This window comes from Natator depressus, chromosome 6, assembly GCF_965152275.1.
Source record: "Natator depressus isolate rNatDep1 chromosome 6, rNatDep2.hap1, whole genome shotgun sequence".
Lineage (NCBI taxonomy): Eukaryota > Metazoa > Chordata > Testudines > Cheloniidae > Natator > Natator depressus.
In genome coordinates, this window is record NC_134239.1 from 21868406 (window position 1) to 21887694 (window position 19289).

The 19289-nt window shown below is 41.5% G+C and overlaps 1 protein-coding gene across 2 annotated transcripts in view; it reads left to right on the top strand.

Moving 5' to 3' along the window:
- The window catches only part of PHRF1 (PHD and ring finger domains 1), a 45661-nt gene that overhangs the window by 12873 nt on the left and 13499 nt on the right, over positions 1-19289 (top strand). For both annotated transcript variants that reach the window (XM_074954752.1, XM_074954753.1), the window contains exons 5-13: positions 543-626; positions 1786-1910; positions 4325-4425; positions 4916-5088; positions 9053-9182; positions 9552-9676; positions 14173-14360; positions 15710-15829; positions 18894-19048. In XM_074954752.1, the coding sequence (XP_074810853.1) occupies positions 543-626; positions 1786-1910; positions 4325-4425; positions 4916-5088; positions 9053-9182; positions 9552-9676; positions 14173-14360; positions 15710-15829; positions 18894-19048 (1201 nt within the window). The remainder of the gene's footprint in view (positions 1-542; positions 627-1785; positions 1911-4324; positions 4426-4915; positions 5089-9052; positions 9183-9551; positions 9677-14172; positions 14361-15709; positions 15830-18893; positions 19049-19289) is intronic.

Consider the following 19289-nt stretch of genomic DNA (forward strand, 5'->3'; position numbering starts at 1 on the left):
TAGATGGTTTGCTCTGAAACTTACTTGGTCTTAATCCAGAATTAAACAAATAAACAAAAACATAGTGTTTGCACTCAGTAACATTTTTCAACATTTTAAAATTGTTGATTGGCTGCTTCAGCTGTCATTGTCTCATTAACTCTGCCCCACCCCCAACCTCAAAAAAGCTTGTCTGCATGTCTTAAAACAAGCAGGGTTTTTTTTTTTTTTTTTTTTCCCAAGGAAATGTTTGGCAAAATGGTTATACCACTTCGGCAATTTTGTGTAGACATTTAAATGACCTAGAGCTAACTTAGACAATTTAGTATGTTCTTTTCTGGAAAATAAGATTCTAGTCTAGCAAGTCTGGTGTAAGTTGCAGCAGTCAAGGAATAAACCCAGGAAAGAAAACTTAAAATGTAGATGTTTAATCCTTTAACTACGATGGTACATACCACACAAGTAATTGGAAACAGCCCTTTTAAAACTGATTTGAGTTGAGAACTCTGCATATGACCCTAGCTGATGGGACAGGTACTAAATTTTGGTTTTTTTCCTTCTAGAATGCCAATTCCTGTCCAGTGGATCGAATCCTCTTTAAATATATTTGCATTCGGGTGCGCTTCGGTGGTGAAATCTTAAAAAAGGTAGGCCGTCTACTAACCTTCAAAAAACTAAAGTCCATGTAACCAGAAAATAGTTATTCAGAGATTTTATGTTTCTCTCATACAATTTATTTAATATTCAGTTGTTATACTGATTGCCTCCATACTAATTTGATCACTTCTTTGGGAAAGTTTGTTTTTTAGCTTTTTAAAACCTTTTATCTAACTATACTAGTTATGGTACATCACAAAGTGTGGTGCCTTATTTAAGTCACAAGGAATGGGAATATGGTATGTTTAACTTTCATAACTACCTATTTTGCAAAAAAGGAATTAGATTGTAAACTCTTCTGGGCAGAGACCATCTTTGACTAAGTAGAAAGTGCCTAGAACTGTGTGCATGCTGCTGCAATACAAATAGGAATAAACCCTGGTTAAATGTATGTGGAGAGATAAGGCGATGGAACTCTTCCCATTAGTACTGTTTTGTACTGGTAAATAGATGTGCAAGAGGAGATGACAGATCAGATAATCGAGTCTCAATTCCTAGCACCAGAGGTTCAATGTATTGATAACTTCTAATAATCTGTGGTCTTGATGAGTTAGCATTGCCCATTTTTCTTTAACATGTCAGTCATCATACTGTCTGTCTTGAAGACAGAACCTCTCTCAGAATTCTAGGGATCTGGTGGCATCTTATCATAAGATAGTTTATATATTTCTACTGTGTTACTACCATATTTCCCATTTATTTTAATCATACCTGTTTATGTGAAGTTAATTTGAAATAATCAACTCATAGTGCTACTTTCATAACCACCAGGGATGTTTCTTTGTGGCATCCCACTAATGTCAAGGAAGTCAGAAGCATCTAAACCTGAAGTTTTCTTAGTTATACACCTCTTGGGCCTTTCTCATCTCAGTCTTCTTCAGAATTGTGACCTAATGTATTGATTTAAATGGCAGTTTTCTATTGCTGATGATATCCAGTCAAACCTCCCATAAATAAGGAAGATGGATGGTGGAAGTTGTAGCACTTACCTCATAAACGATCATGTTCTAGATACTTTGAATAAAATGGAGGTTCTATTAGGGTAGAATAGGCAGTCACTGTAGCAGTGAACTACTATTGTTGCTGATGTAACAGGGTGGATAAAAAGAACAGAAGCTTCTACTTAAAATGTGAAACTCTCTTGTTTAGATTCCTGTTGAGAATACAAAAGCTCAGAATGGTGATAGCGGGGAGGATGATCCAACCTTTTGTGAGGTGTGTGGCAGAAGTGACAGAGAAGACCGCCTGCTGCTGTGTGATGGCTGTGATGCAGGGTAAGAAGAGATAAAGGCCTGAGTTAGTTCCTTTGAGGTCACAAAGAGCTCCCTCTGAGGGAGTGAAGTGGTTATAATTCACAGTTGTTTTTCAGTACTGAATATTTGTGGGCTACCATTCATAACAAGGAGATTATTATAGTGGGAGAGGAAAAGGGGTCTATTTACCTTTCTCCTCGCTCTCTTCTTGTTTTTCCTTACTTAGAATAAGCAAAAGGTAGTATCTTTAAGGCAATTTAAAAAATACTCTTATTTTAAATATTTGAATACAGATGCATCAAGGTACTCAAATATAGCTTGCGGCTAAAGTCTCATGCAAGGATTTAAAGCTGTTACACCACTTGTATCAACCTTGCAAAAGTGTCCATTGAAATTTAATAAATTGAATGGATATCAGTAAGTATAGCTTTGTTCGTGCCTTCACAGTCTATAGTCCCCAGGGAACTTAAACATTCATTCATGGTTGGGATTGGGAGGTAGAAACTGTAAAGTCAGGCATATTGCTGAAACACTGAACAAATATAGTAAATATTTATAACTAAAGAACTCCTAATAAAATAAGATTTGATAAGTAGAACTCTTAACTTAACTCAAGTTCTTACTTGTGCAAGTCTGTTCTTACTTTTTGTGTTCTGATTTTATTTTATTTTATTTTTTTTTTTAAGTGACCGTCTCAGATAATTTAGCATGCAGTGTTGTTGTGGCCATGTTGGTCCTAGGGTATTAGAGAGACAACTCACTAATGGAAATTGGTCCAATAGAAGATAATACCTCATCCACTTTGTATCTCAGCTAATTTTGTTTTTCTCAAAATAAGTTTCACTGTTAGAAAGATCTGTTCTTTGCAGAACTACAACTTTTTCAGTGCTTTGTTCTCAGAAAGTGCTTTTCATCTCTTCTAGCTTTCTCTTGTAGGACGCTGTGGCTAGGATAAGTCCTAAAGAAACCTAGAATTATTTTCTTCAAATTTTAAGTCTCCTAACTTCTAAGATTACCTGTGTCTCAGTGATCTGAAACAGGAACAATAATTATATTTCCCATTTTTGTTCACTGTTCACCCTTTATAGCTTGTAACCACATATAGAGAGTGATCCTTCTCTTTTAATGGAGGAAGTGTCACATGCTCCAGGAAAACAGGTCCAGATTTTCTGTATGTGTAGGAATTGCATGAGGGCTTTCCTTTGTGGCAAAAAGCATCAATTGTAGAAACATACTAATCTGATAGTTGATATTGTCTTAAATCTGTGCTGGAGAGAGCCACTAATACAATGTATAACCTCAGGCATGTAACTCAGTCCAAGCATTTAGCTTTTTAGGTTGAGTAATTCACTGGAGAAAATCCATTTAAAACTGATTGTCTTGTAGCCATGTAGTTTGAGTAGAAGCTGCATCAAAAGATTTAAACGCTTCACTGACAATCCTGACTTTAGCTAATGCTATGCTGTCTTGTATTAACGGTGGTGAAAATGGAATAGAATCAATAAAAGGAACAGAGTTGCATAATCTTAAAAAGCTCAGTGGTACAGCTTCTGTTGACTACAGTTGATGAGACAATTTAATCTAGTAATTCAAATTGCTAGGCAAATAACATTTTAAAATATTTATTATGGAATGAGCATTATCCCATTTTTTGTCTTAAAAATTGAACTGGACATATGCACCTCTGTAAAACGTTATGTGGAGGACTGCAAACTTGGGCCCCAGTTGTGTAGACAGCTCTATATTAGTGAACCTTGAGAGCATGTGAAGCTCCTAGCCTGTGCAGTTATACAAGGTTGTGATATTGTGGAAAACTTCAGCAGACGTTAGTCGTCTCTGAGTAATGCCTGGATTATGTTTGATATGGGGCGGGTATTCAAAACTACACGATTTAAGAGGCAGATCCAGTCTGTGATGTGTGGCAAAGTAAAGATTCCAACAGTACCACTTATTTTAATCCTTGGAAATCAGCATTATTTCATTACCCTTTCATTGTATTACCCTTTCCATCATTGTATTACCCTTTCCACTGCTTTTAATTTCTCCAAAGCACCTTGAAGTGTTTTTCCTGCTCTGTATTTGCTATCTCTTTCTGTGAATTTGATCCCAGTCACAACAAATACCCAACAAAACACGAAGCAACCATCAGGGGTGCAGAATTTTCTGAGGATTGGAGCTTTAAGTGGTTAAAGGAACTTCTGGAAATCCTGCAAGAATCCATGACACTGGTATAACTATCAGGAAGCATTATTGCTTTCGAAACTAATAGAAGCAGCTCCATAGACCACAGTTTAGGGAAGTGGTTCTCAGAATTATTAGGTGTCTGTTTGCATATGAGATGACTACCTTATATGGCCCTTGGATGGAAATAAAAAAAAAAGCTTTTTTTCTTGCAGTGTTGATAAGACTCTCATTGTGTGTTGCTCTTGTATTAGATACCACATGGAATGCCTTAATCCACCTCTGAGTGAGATACCTGTAGATGAATGGTTCTGTCCGGCATGTGCACCAGCTAATGCTGCTGTTGCTGCTGCTGGTAAGTATTTTGATCAAATCACACTTTTTACTCTGATTCTGATCATGGAAAACAGCTGTTCTTTGAAGAGATGCTGTCGAGTTGTTTAGGTCCCAGATTTGACACCTTTGTTTTGGTGGGCAGCCGCTTTTGGGCTCATTGACTGGGAAAGCAGTGTTGTATATTAAGATTTTATTCAGAGATTGTAAGCTACAGTGTAGTGACTTGGAAGTGGGTCTATTGCCAGCCCTAGCCTGGCTGGGAACTACAGGGTAGAAGCAACTCTTCTCAATGCCCAGCAAATCATCTAGCTGGCTGAAGGAGTGACGTTATCTGGCTCTGGGTATATTTGTGCTGCCTTCCTTGCCAAAGGGTCAGTTTGCTGTGATGTAGGGGGGGGGTGTATGTGCAGAAAACAGAATGAGTATCTTGATTTAGATTCTATAGTAAAACTTTCAACTCTTGAAGGAATGTATACTGACAAGTGACCCAGAGGGCTTTTCCTTTTCAGATACAGATCATGTGAGTGAAGAAGAGGTTGCTGCCCTCATAGCTGATGTCACCCCTACCACCAGTAGGCTACGTCTTAACGTCCGAACTCGAGCAATAGCCAGGACTCGGCAGAGCGAACGAGTTAGGGCAACAGTGAACAGAAACCGAATAACAACTGCACAGCAAATTCAGGTATTGGGAAGTGTCCAGTTAGCCTAGAAATATGAACTTAAAATTTAAAATCAAGTCTCTGAAAGGCTCTCTTAAGAGAGTTAAAACAAGCCCGCTCATTGCTAGCTCAGCAGGTTTGGTAGCAATTGAATTCTGATTGTCCAGGATTAAATAATTGCATTCTGGTTAATTGAGACTAATTGCAGTACCAGTTGTGCAGTGTGTGAGCAAATCATATAGATGCAAAATTGATTTGAGAAGTCCACTAATTTGCAGTCCGCTCTGGAGACCTGCATTTTAATACTTGAGTCACAAGTGGAATTGAATTTATCCTTCTGAAACCCCAGAGGATATTAGTCCACAGTGCAAAGTCCTCCCACAGTTGTGCAAAACTGTTAGTTTTTTTTCTTCCATGGTCATGATTGGAATAACTAGGGTCCTCCAGATGAGAACTACTGAAGTGCATTGAAAACTCAGGAAGCTCTTGTATAGGCTTTAGCCAATGCTGTTAGGGCTTCACTTGCATAAACCTGAAAATTCTTAATTCACGCCCCAACCTGTCATGGCTTATAGACTGTTTAGAGGTTATTTCTGTACCCATGACTGGCAGTATATCTTGGGGTTCTTTTTAATGGTCTCAGACACTTAATTTTTCAGGAACGCTATATGAGGTTATCCCTTCCCTTTCGTTTGCTGGAAGTACAGGAAAACTGGCAAGTTGCAAAACCATCTGTGTTTCAGTTGTTGAAAATATCGAAGTTGCAACCAAAACGTTCTCTACATACTTGCAAAGCTGCAAGCTTTGTCAAGTCAAATTCTACAGAGATAGTCAAACATAGATAAGAGAGAAGACAGTAGAAGAGAGAAGAAGAAAAAATAGGTTTCTTTTCATAGTCCAGTGGAGGGTGAGTGGGTTGTGGTTGTCAATTTGAGGTTGGTGTCAGTTTGAGTGATGCTCAAAGTGTCTAATCATCCTGAGGTCTGGTTTGGAACAAAGCTGGATCAGAGGTGAGATGGTGCTTCTCTTCCCTCCCTCCCATCCCCCCAGTGGTTAAAGCTGGCAATCAGACAAGACAGTAAAACAAAATCTAGATGAAACCTGAGAAAAACCACGGCCTGATGCTCAATAGCCTTGATACCTATAACTAGGAACAAAAAATAAAGAAAAACAAAGTAGAGACATAAAGAAGCAACAAAAATGACAAAAGCAGAACAAAAGACCAAGACTTTCCCTTCTAAGTTACTCAGTCTAAGATACCTTGTCTCAGTTTCCCATGGGCTGAGAAGTAATTACTTTCCTTTCAGAGTTTTCCAGTAGTGCATCTAATTCAAACAATGCTATTTAAAAACAGATCTTGAACAAACTCAAAGCAATCTGAAATATAGCAAAAAGTCCAGTCATCAAAACAAAGTGCAAACAAGGTTCCAGCATGCACTTGGGTCCTCCTTAACATGGTTTAGGTTAAATGATCTTAGGACTTTCCCCAAAGAGCCCTAATAGGCCTTAAATTTGTTAGTCTCTTTTCTGGAGGTAGGTCATGCCAGATGGTATGTTGACACAACTCCTCACTCCCAATATTCAGCCCCCCAAATTAAAAAAGGATCAATAACACAGTAAAAATCCCACAAAATGTTGGACGCACTTTTGAAAAATATAGATGAAAGTCGTTGGTAGATGATGTTCCCTTTCTCACCCTAGATGGTAACTGCTTAATACAGTCACACTAGAAAAGTGTTTTGAAATCAAAGGTTTTGCAGGGTAACTGCTAGTGCTTTATTACTCTCTCCCTACCTGTTGTTTTATAAATACAGTGTGTAGCTGTCTCCCTGCAGATGAGAGAGGTGGTGCACGGGGACTTAATCGTTGCATAGTAGTGCGAGACTGGGTGCCAAGTACTTCCTGTTCAAGAAATCATTCCGAGCTCCACTTCTCCAATCTGCAGAGATGATTACAAACTTTCCCTAGAAAGGTATTATTGCTCACTTCATTTTTAAAAAAAAAGCACACCTCTCTTACTCTAGCTGATACTTAGATTTGACCCGAGAGCTCAAGTAAAAATCCAATAGCTAAGAGAAGCTCTTCTGCTGTGCCCCATGGCACATACAGAAAGGTGTTGATTTCATATCCTCAGTTACCTCTAGTATTTGGGGAAGGAGAAACTTCATTGTGTAATTCATGCATTATTCCAGATGTACCTGGTATAGTTAAAATCTTCAATGTTTAGGTACCCTCTACTCCTCTCGCCTCCCACCCCCCAACAGAAAATGTTCGTGTGTGGCACATGTTGGCATCCACAGAGCTTAAAATGCAGTTCTGCCCTAATGAATACCTTTTGAAGAAAAAGTTTTGTAGGGTGTGTTTGACATTTTAAAGTATGTTCATTAGTCTTCAATGCTAACACCACATTGAGATGAAATTTCTTCTGTCAGCTATAGTTTATATTAATTTCCCATTTTGTTTACTTTGCAACCATAAAACACTTCTAGAGCAGTTTTTCTGTCCTGTATATGCCATGTATAGGAGTTTATATGTAAAAGTCATTTTTTGTACATTTGTTTACATATTTTATGTAAATATATACAAATGTAATAGGCTGGTACACTGCAAGCATTGTATCAGCATGAGTTATTCTAAAGTAGTGCAATAATATCTCTGAATTTATGGTGGTTTGAAATTGCTTTTCCCCTTGAACTCTCAATGTAATATGTGGTGTAGATGTGGCTTTCACAAAACCATAGCACTTAACCAAGCTGGTTAGGTGAGAGCAGTAGTTCTCAACCTTTCCAAACTAGTGTATCCCTGAAGCCAAAGCCCCGCCACCTGGGGCTGAAGCATGTAACTTAGCTTCATGGAGCTCCCTGTGGTGTGGTTGCCACCCCCTAACACCAGCCCTGCACTTTGCAACTCCCCTAAATGCATCCTGTGCACCCCCATGTTGAGAAACACTGATCTAGATGAGTTGATATACCCCTGGAACACCTCTGAGTACCCCCAATGGCCCTGGATGAGAACTACTGGGTTAGAGTACGTTGTTGTTTTTTCACCTTTTTTACTAAAAGCTGTGCTACCACTGGACAATCAAGGGAGCTCTCTAATCTCCTCTGGATGATCAGAGTTCGGTTAGGTCTACACAACCCACCCCTCTTCCTGGGTTTCAGAGCCTGAGCTTCAGCCCGAGCCAGATCTTCAGAGTGCTGTCTGTACAGCTATTTTTAGAGCACTAGTGCAAGCCCCACTAGCCTACGCCTGTCAACCCAGGTTGGCAGCCTGCTTCAAAATGCTGTGTAGACATACCCTTCACGTCCTGAGTTTCGCACTTCAAACTCAGGACCTTCAGGAGCTGGATCTTGGAGGTGGGTGCACACCTCTTGTGCAAGGGAAAAGGGACTTGAGCCATGAAATAGTAGTTCCTGCTTATTGTGAGGAAGTGACTCTGAAGAGGAGTCTCTCTCTTATCCTTAAGCTCAGCTCCAGGATGTTGGTGTTGAGATTTGCCGCCTTTGGTGTGTCTGTGGGGTTTTAAGGGGAAAATGTAGCCTGAAAAGTGAGGAAGCTAAGATCTTGGGCCCCACACTGCCTCGACTTTGCTTTCATTTTTGGTCAGTATGGATTAGTCCTGCTTTGGGAGAAGCCAGTGGACAGTTGTGTGGGGTTGGAGAGGTTTCACAGTGATAGTGGATGTGATATTCTCCCACCAGAATAAAGCATTGGAGTAAAAGTGTCCCTGGCTTTAAACATGGAGGCAGATTTAAAAAGCCATGTCAGTTTTCACTTGAGATACAGCATGTGCTGGTGATACAAGTGACTTAATTTTAAAGGTGAACCATTTCTTGTTGATAGCCTCATTCATGATGGTCGGGGAAAAGCGAACTTTGGTGCTGGATCACAAATAGTTTTGTTGCACTTGTTTAAAAAGCAATCTCAAACTTTTGTTGCTCATTTACAATATGTATAACTTATGTGATTTCTTGTTCTGAAATGCAGCATGTGCCGAGGTATCTGATGTCTTCTCTTCTTGACGAAACAATTGATGCAGTTGCAGCAGGGCTAAGCACAGCGGTATACCAGCGACCTCTGCAACCACGGGCTCCAACTAGGCAGAAAAGAAAAACAGGTAAGGGGATCAGAACCCTTCCAGGATTCCTAGTCTACCAAGTAAAAGGTTTCAGTGAACAAAGCATGAGACAAGCTGAAAACAGTACAGCAGATATGTCTGCTTACCTCCATGGTACTGCATGATTACATCACTCTAATGCTTTTAAAGAGAACTTGTATTCAGTTAAAAACCAGTGACGCATTTAAACCGAGCTTTTATATCCCTACCCTTCCAACTGCACTATTTAATTCTAGTTTGGGATCCTTTGCAGCACATCACAGCTTTTTCTTTTGTAAACTTGTTTGTAGTCTGTAGGGAAACTTTACGTGTGTGTGTGTACACAATTCTGCTCGTCAGTCAAATACTTTGCTATGCTTGTCTCTTCAGGTAGAAAGAAGAAAGCAGGCAAAAAAAGAACTCAGACAAAGTCTTCCGTTGGAAAAAAGAGTTCAGGGACATGGATCAAGAGACGTAAGCGTCGAGTAAAGAGGAGAAAGGGGAAGAAGATACGAGTAAGTTCAGATATCAGTTTATGCTGGTATAAAAAAGTCTCTGCCATTATTTTAATTTCTCTGGTGTAACACTGTAAGCCATCACACACTAAATACATTGTTTTAATGGCAGCAAGCATGACTTGAATACAGGTGAATTATGTACAATGTATATAATATAGTCCTATGAGAACGATACTTAACAGAGGAGCTTTTTTCATTTATTTACTACTCAGTACTGTCTTCAGTAAATTTAGAACGTAAGAGCAGCCATACTGGGTCAGGCCAAAGGTCCATCTAGCCCCGTTTGCTGTCTTCCGACAATGGCCAATACCAGGTGCCCCAGAGGGAATGAACAAAACAGGTAATCCTGAAGTGATCCATTCCCTGTAGCCTATTCCCAGCTTCTGGCAGACAGAGGCTAGGGACACCATCCCTGCCAATTCTGGCTAATAGCCATTGATGGACCTATCCTCCATGAATTTATCTAGTTCTTTTTTGAACCCTATTATAGTCTTGGCCTTCACAACATCCTCTGGCAAGGCATTCCACAGGTTGACTGTGTGTTGTGTGAAAAAAATACTTCCTTTTGTTTGTTTTAAGCCTGCTACCTATTAATTTCATTTGGTGACCCCCAGTTCTTGAGTTGTGAGGAGGAGTAAATAACATTTCCTTACGTATTTTCTCCACACCAGTCATGATTTTATAGAGTTCAATCATATCTCTCCTTAGTCATCTCTTTTCCAAGCTGAAAAGTCCTAGTATGATTAATTGCTCCTCATATGGAAGCCGTTCCATGCCCCTTATAATTTTTGTTGCCCTTTTCTGAACCTTTTTCAATTCCAGTATATCTTTTTTTGAGATGGGGTGACCAGACCTGCACGCAGTATTCAAGATGTGGGCGTACCATGGATTTATATAGAGAAAATACGATATTTTCTGTCGTCTTATCTATCCCTTTCTTAATGATTCCCAAAATTCTGTTCACTTTTTTGACTGCTGCTGCTCATTGAGTGGATGTTTTCAGAGAATTATCCACAGTGACTCCAAGATCTCGTTCTTGAGTGGTAACAGCTAATTTAGACCCCATCATTTTATCTGTATAGTTGGGATTATGTTTTCCAATGTGCATTACTTTGCATTTATCAGCATTGAATTTCATCTGCCATTTTGTCTCCCAGTCACCCAGTTTTGAGAGATCCTTTTGTAGCTCTTCACAGTCTGCCTGGGACTTAACTATCTTGAGTAGTTTTGTGTCATCTGCAAATTTTGCCACCACACTGTTTACCCCTTTTTCCAGATGATTTATGAGTATGTCGAATAGGACTGGTCCGAGTACAGACCCCTGGGGGACACCACTATTTACCTCTCTCCATTCTGAAAACTTATTCCTACCCTTTGTTTCCTATCTCTTAACCAGTTACCAATCCATGAGAGCACCTTCCATCTTATCCGATGACTGCTTAATGTTGAGAGTGCTAGTGTTCCTACTAAAAGAAAAGGAGGACTTGTGGCACCTTAGAGACTAACAAATTTATTTGGGCATAAGCTTTCGTGAGCTACAGCTCGCTTCATCGGATGCATTCAGTGGAAAATACAATGAGGAGATTTTATGTACACAGAGAACATGAAACAATGGGCATCACCATACACACAGTAACGAGTGTGATCGGGTAGGGTGAGCTATTACCAGCAGGAGAGAAAAAAAACCTTTTGTAGTGGTGATCAAGGTGGGCCATTTCCAGCAGTTGGCAAGAACGCGTGAGGAACAGTACGGGGAGGGGGAAATAAACACGGGGAAATAGTTTTATTTTGTGTAATGACGCATCCACTCCCAGTCTTTATTCAAGCCTAATGTAATGGTGTCCAGTTTGCAAATTAATTCCAATTCAGCAGTCTCTCACTGGAGTCTGTTTTTGAAGTTTTTTTGTTGAAGAATTACGACTTTTACGTCTGTAATCGAGTGACCAGAGAGATTGAAGTGTTCTCCGACTGGTTTTTGAATGTTATAATGTCTTGACGTCTGATTTGTGTCCATTTATTCTTTTACGTAGAGACTGTCCAGTTTGACCAATGTACATGGCAGAGGGGCATTGCTGGCACATGATGGCATATATCACATTGGTAGATGTGCAGGTGAACGAGCCTCTGATAGTGTGGCTGATGTGATTAGGCCTTATGATGGTGTCCCCTGAATAGATATGTGGACACAGTTGGAAACGGGCTTTGTTGCAAGGATAGGTTCCTGGGTTAGTGGTTCTGTTGTGTGGTGTGTGGTTGCTGGTGAGTATTTGCTTCAGGTTCGGGGGCTGTCTGTAAGCAAGGACTGGCTTGTCTCCCAAGATCTGTGAGGATAGGTGGTAGATCCTTGATGATGCGTTGGAGAGCTGGTGCAGAAGGTGATGGCTAGTGGCGTTCTGTTATTTTCTTTGTTAGGCCTGTCCTGTAGTAGCTGACTTCTGGGTACTCTTCTGGCTCTGTCAATCTGTTTCTTCACTTCACTTCAGCAGGTGGGTATTGTAGTTGTAAGAATGCTTGATAGAGATCTTGTAGGTGTTTGTCTCTGTCTGAGGGGTTGGAGCAAATGCGGTTGTATCGTAGAGCTTGGCTGTAGACAATGGACCGTGTGGTGTGGTCTGGGTGAAAGCTGGAGGCATGTAGGTAGGAAAAGCGATCAGTAGGTTTCTGGCATAGGGTGGTGTGAATGTGACCATCGCTTATTAGCACTGTAGTGTCCAGAAAGTGGATCTCTTGTGTGGACTGGTCCAGGCTGAGGTTGATGGTGGGATGGAAATTGTTGAAATCATGGTGGAATTCCTCAAGGGCTTCTTTTCCATGGGTCCAGATGATGAAGATGTCATCAATGTAGCACAAGTAGAGTAGGGGCATTAGGGGACGAGAGCTGAGGAAGCGTCGTTCTAAGTCAGCCATAAAAATGTTGGCATACTGTGGGGCCATGCGGGTACCCATAGCAGTGCCGCTGATTTGAAGGTATTCGTTGTCCCCAAATGTGAAATAGTTATGGGTGAGGACAAAGTCACAAAATTCAGCTACCAGGTTTGCCGTGACATTATCGGGGATACTGTTCCTGATGGCTTGTAGTCCATCTTTGTGTGGAATGTTGGTGTAGAGGGCTTCTACGTCCATAGTGGCCAGGATGGTGTTTTCAGAAAGATCACCGATGGATTGTAGTTTCCTCAGGAAGTCATTGGTGTCTCGAAGATAGCTAGGAGTGCTGGTAGTGTAGGGTCTGAGGAGGGAGTCTACATAGTTAGACAGTCCTGCTGTCAGGGTGCCAATGCCTGAGATGATGGGGCGTCCAGGATTCCCAGGTTTATGGATCTTGGGTAGCAGATAGAAAACCCCAGGTTGGGGTTCTAGGGGTGTGTCTGTGCGGATTTGTTCTTGTGCGTTTTCAGGGAGTTTCTTGAGCAAATGGTATAGTTTCTTTTGGTAACTCTCAGTGTTCCTACTGTAGCACTGTATGAAAAGAGCTTCTTCATGTTTCTCATTTGGACCAGTAATGCTAGGGATTGAGCATTCTTACCCTAACTCTTCCACTGAAATCCCTTGGAAACAGGAGTTTCTTCACTCCTTCTGCAGTATGGGAGAATGGGAAGTTAGTCTACTTGAACTAACATCTAAGCATATTTGCATAGCTTGCTGCCAAACCCTGGAATTAAACATATGGTTCAATGTATAAACTGAACCCTGCAGATTTCACACTGTGCTCTTGCACATGAACTGCCACTTTTGTTCGACAGCAATCCACGCTCACTTGAAATGTGAGTCTCCGTCACCCTCTGTTTCTAAGCCCACTGATAAACTATGGAATTTTTCCATCCATGTCAAACTTAAGGGTATGTCTACACTGCAAGCAGTACAGTGGCACAACTGCAGTGCTGCAGCTTGTCATACTCAGCTTTAAGTGGTGGTTATTCCCTACAGTTACAGTTTTCCTTTTCCACAGTCTTTAGAGTAGTTAAGATCACGTGGAGTTTGATAGCATCCCTTTTGAACGACAGAACCTTGTGTTAAGGTATCGTATTTCAGAAATTAACTTGAGTGGTCATTTCAATGTAATATGTGCAACTTACTGAGTGTATATACTAGAAGCATGACGTACAGGTTCAATAAAAATGTTTTTACACAGAAATGTAAAATTACCCTCATCAACCTATGCAAGTTCCATTATACTGACTACAGTACATTAAATAAAAATAGTAAACGTTGCAGTCCTCACCATATCAGCTGGACACTAGTGAGAGAAGTTAGGGCCTTGAACACAGAGCACACTCGTGCCCAACACCTGCAGGCCTCACGCATTCTTAACCTGCTTGCTCTGCAAACTTCAACCCAAATCAGAGTAAAACAATTTTTTGCAAACTGCCACATGCTTTTAGTGCCAGGTATCACCCACTCTTCCCTCCTTACACTTGTAGCTAATTTGGGTGTTGATAGAAGCCGATCTTACAATGCATAGTAGTTAACAACTTTTTTTTCCTCACCCTGTCCAGGTGAAAAATGAGGTTACTGCTCGCTCCCGTATTGCAAGAACTCTTGGCCTTGGTAAACCTGTACATGGAGCTTCATTCCCTTCTGTGTATAAAACGATAGAACCCTCACTTGGCCTTATGAGAGCAGATATTGGTGCAGCTTCTCTGTCTGTGTTTGGAGATCCCTATGAACTGGACCCATATGACAGGTAAGATCTTGGGATCAAGACCACAGATCTGATAATTTCTCAGATGTGTTTTAATGCTGTTAAAATATTTTAATACTAAATACCTGGATGCCTTCAAAATTAAATATTTTAAATATATATGTATTTGGAGGCGGGGTCATAATTAAGACAAAGATTATGTCACAGAGGTCACAGATTCCGTGACTTCCAGAGATCTCTGTGACATTTTCTGCTTCAGCCCCGGAGCAGCGGAGCTGGAGCTTTCAGGTGGCAGGGGGCCCCCACACCTCTGAGCTGCTGCAGGGGGTAGGTGTTGGACCGCCCCCCACCGCCACAGCAGGGCTCAGGCTTGGGCTTGCATCACCCCTTCAGTCCCATTTTTGTCACCGTAATTTTTATTAAAAGTCAGGGACAGGTCATGGACGATTAACAAAAATTCATGGAAGCCTGTGACCTGTCCCTGACTTTTACTAAAAATAACGATGACAAAATCTTAGCCTTAGTCATAATATTTACCAGTAATATAAAACTACAGACCAAAAGATGACTAGTGGTTGTGCCCAACTTCAGACTTTTTAGAGGGGCCTGATGTTCAGAAATTGCTGAGTATATCCACCCTCTGAAAATCAAGCCATTTTAAGAAGTCTCATGTTGGGCATACAAAAATCATTAGTCACTTTTGTCATCTGTGTGTGAAGCGACTTAAGTGTCTTTAGAATCTGGTTCTTGTTAACTAACTTGTGACTGAATGTGATATTCTTTATTAAGAAGTAATTAGCAAATTTTGGAGGTTATAATGATGCAGTGCCTTAACTCTAAAAGTACAATGAATCTGTGGGGTTATATGGGTCTCTTCTCTCCCATTCCCCTTCAATTTTAGAAACTTGAATCGGAAGAAATCCTGCCAGATCATGTCAAAATGCCACTTCTGAGTCACTTATCTCATGAATAAGTCTGAAACCTCTTTTTAAAGCTTAATCTTAAATTGAAAAAGCATATCTGACCATTGTCATTAAAGGGATACTGCCCATTTGAAGTCTAATATATTTTAGAAAAGATTTAAAGATTGTTTCTGATAAGACACCTTCCCTTGAATATCCCCCTAACTTTTGTGATTTTATAGTTGTGTTTACCCATATGTTTAAAAAAAAGAAACAAAAAAACTTCCTTCCTGCTGCAGTTTGAGACACCCATACAAACCCCTATAAAGAACTATTGTATGCAAAAAGTTAACTAAAATAAAGGGAGGAAACTTTTTTCCTATGTTCTTTCAGGTCTAGTAGCCTTCGCTGTGGTGTCAATAGTAGATAATTGTTTAAACAAGGGTTTTTAAGTTGACAGTTTCCCTTTGTGTGTGTTTGTGTCTGCAGTAATGAAGAGATTCCAGCCAACCCAGCTTCACCTGTGAGCGCCAAAAGGAGAATTCTTTCCCAGTCAGCATTAAGATCTCATCGGCCTGTGGCTAGACCCGTTTCTGTGGGACTTTCTGGGTAAGGCAGCCAAATTATTATTATTTTTTTAATTGTATAAAAACAGACTGAAGGAATCTGGGTCATAAGACTGAATGAGCTTTTTGACTCTAGGTATCCAGAATCGGAGCACATTTTGGCCCTTCTTGGGCAGTTGCTAAGGAACTACAACTAAGGCTTTGTGTTTGTCATGGAAGTCATGGATGCGCCTGGTCTGGGGGCTGCCTGAGCAGCTTGGGCAGCCCCCAAGCCAGGTGCACTGGCCACTGCTGAGGCAATCTTGGGCCCTCCCCTGCCCCCCAGCAGCAGGAGTTTGGGTGTCGGGGAGCTAGGGGTTGCGGTGCGAGGCAGTGCTTACCTTGGGGTGGGGGGCTCCCCGGAAGGGTGACAGGAACTCCCCTCCCTGAGCTCCTAGCTCCACATGCTGCCTCTGCCTGTAGGCCCTGCCCCCGCAGCTCCCATTGGCCACGGTTCCCAGCCAATGGGAGCTGCAGACCTGGGGCTTGGGGTGGAGCAGAGGCAGCACATGCAGCTAGGAGCTGGGGTTGCTGCTTCCCAGGAGCTGGGTAGGGAGCCTGATCAAGCCCCACCAACCCTTCTGAACCACCCTCCCCACTCCCCCCACCACCCGCGGCTCCCCTCGGGCTGCAATTCCCCCTCCCCCAAACAACCGTGGCACCCCCCCCATGCCACAACCCCCCGAGTACCCGGCATGCCCCCCAGCACCCACCACGCCGCCAGGGCCGCCCTCCTGAGCCGCCCTCCCCACCCCCAGTTTTAGTCAGAGGTATATAGTAAAAGTCATGGACAGGTCACAGACTGAGAATTTTTGTTTATTGCCCGTGACCTGTCCATGACTTTTACTAAAAATACCTGTGACTAGAACATAGCCTTAACTATAATACATTTTACACTAGTAACAGTTCAATTAGTCACATTGAGACACCCGCAGTTGGGAGATTTTTTTTTTTAAAACACTTAGCCTTGTGCTTTAAACTCTGTCATGCTTTCTTTGGCTGTCTTTCCTCGTGATTCACTGTATCCCATTTTTACATCCTCCTTGCTTGCTCCTCATTCAGTAGATCTAACTAACATATTGAAATTTCACATTTGGAAGTTATCCCTTCTTGTTCTGACGTGGTCGGGCCATTTGTACCTTATATGTTTAAAATGCAACATTTGTCTGGGAGCACTGAGCAACCTGCAGTCTCTCTCAGTTAAAAATTGTGTCTGAGAAGTGGTGTGCACCACAAAAAAGGGTCTTCATATTGCACTTCAGAAGAGTGGGCATATAACTGGTTCTACACAGTGCGGTGCAAGAAGCTGCATATAATCTGAGAAGGAGATCAGTAAACTAGCGGATGATTTGGGTGACCTGTTTCCTCTGCCATTTGATAGAGTTTAGAAGGAGACTGAGGAAAGAGTGTTCACTTTTAACCTCTGGTTATATGTACTGGGCAGTCAGTGATTCAGCTTTCCTCTGTTCAAATAAGCAGCAGAATATTTGGGACAGTATCCCTTTAATAAACAGGAATGGAATGCTGGAACTGGGACGTTCAGTTGCAGTTGACTGGAGGAGTTGGCTGAAGGAAGTGCAGTGAGAGCTTCAGGATTCCAGTGTGTTGGTGGCTGGCGGAGATGGGACAGAGCTGAGCGAATGAGGAGAGGCCGGGGGACAGATTAGGGTATGAGTGAAAGGAAAAAGAGTAAAAAAACCACTAGAGCAAGGGGAAAGTGAGTGTGCGGGAGAGAAGACTGAAAACACACACCCACACCCACACCCACTCACCCCACTGGAAAAATAAGGGAGCTCCAGGTTGTCATCTCACTGCCCCGATGGTATGATGGGTTTAAGTGGCTGCCTGTCTTTAGTTTGCAAGCAAGATAATCTCAGGAATAATGTGGTCATGCCTCTTGGCTATTTGATATTTTTCTCCACTTCCCCACCTCTCATTTGGAGGAAGAGGTTTTGGGAAGTCTCAGTGATCCTGTGGGATGGCTTTGGGGGTAGCTTCTTGTTCAGAAGGCAGAATTACTTACCTGTAATTCAGCAGCTCTGAAGACATCACTTGACTGAATTACTGCTCATCTTCCCATCAGAGCTAGAAGGCAAATATTTTTACACTATGTGGTAGTTCTGTCATGTAGGCATATACTTCTGGCATAAATAATACTTTAAAGGTTGGACTGCTATTTGCGTTGTGCTCATCATGAACTGAAGTGGAGTGCCCCAAACGGCACTGAGGCACTGGCACTTAGTCTGCCCTTCAGCTGTGCCTACTGGTGCCTCAGTGGGCCAATAATATTTGAGAGTTATGGAAGTTCTAGAAAAAAGACCCAAGAGTAGGCATCCAGTAAAATGATGTCTCCAGAGGAGACAAAGTATAGGTAAGTAATTTCCCTAATGGTTAGGTAATACAGGGAGAGGGCTTTGTGTTGTCTATAGTTGAGCCTGTTAATCTAGCTCTTGGATTTAATTTGTCATGCACTCTGGTTCTTTTACAATAGGTGCCCATAAACCACTAAGTTAACTTAAGTAAATTCTATGAGATAGTAATATAGGTCTGCTGAAAAGTAAACTGGGGAATGGGGAGGAAAGGTTGAGATAGACCAGACAGCTGTGATGGGAGATATGCTTATGATAAACTTCTGAATGACACATTATGGTTATTAAAAAAATTAATAAGGTCTTGATAAAAAAGTGTTTGTTTTTTGAGCAATTGAGTGACACTTCCAAGTAGTGTTATTTCAGATGGCCACTGTAGTGGCTGAAGGCATTTGGCTTTAATTCTGATTTCATTCTGCAGAGCATACCGAAGACATGCAGGTATCTGATATAACCACTCACTTTGCCATTGTATGGCACCAGTCCAGAGAGTAGGTATTTTGACCACCTCTCAGCAGAGGGCAGCAGAAGCTGAATGCCTTTTGTGAAGCCAGCTCCTATAAAGGGAACTGTACTGGCTGAGCACACAGTTCTTTTGCAAGCCCCCAATAGCTGATCTTAGTTTCATTGTAATATCCATTTGTACAGTCTGAGAGCAATGTAAAAGTAAGGAAAATGTAACCCTTCTGTAACATGCAGGAGAAGTGTGCCTGTCTTGATTCCTGATCAAGAAACAGAAGCTCCCCCTGCGCCTGACCTGTTGGGAAGCATCCTGTCTGGACAGAGCCTCCTCATGATGAGTGGGTCTGATGTGGTCATCAACAGAGATGGTTCACTAACAGCAAAGAGGGCAGGTGAGGGTTTGGCTTCAGTTCTTAAGTAACTGTTTCGTATTTAGTCACATGGGTCTCTATCCTATAAACACTACTTATGTGCTTAACTTTGAGCATATACATAAACGTTTATGGGATCAGGGTGGTAGGTACTAACTAGAGTCAAAATAGTAAGTTTTTGACATGTACACCCATGCTTCTGTTTTAATTGCATAGTGACAAGGTCATTGGAAGAACTGGTTTAATGGGAGGTGGTGGTTGT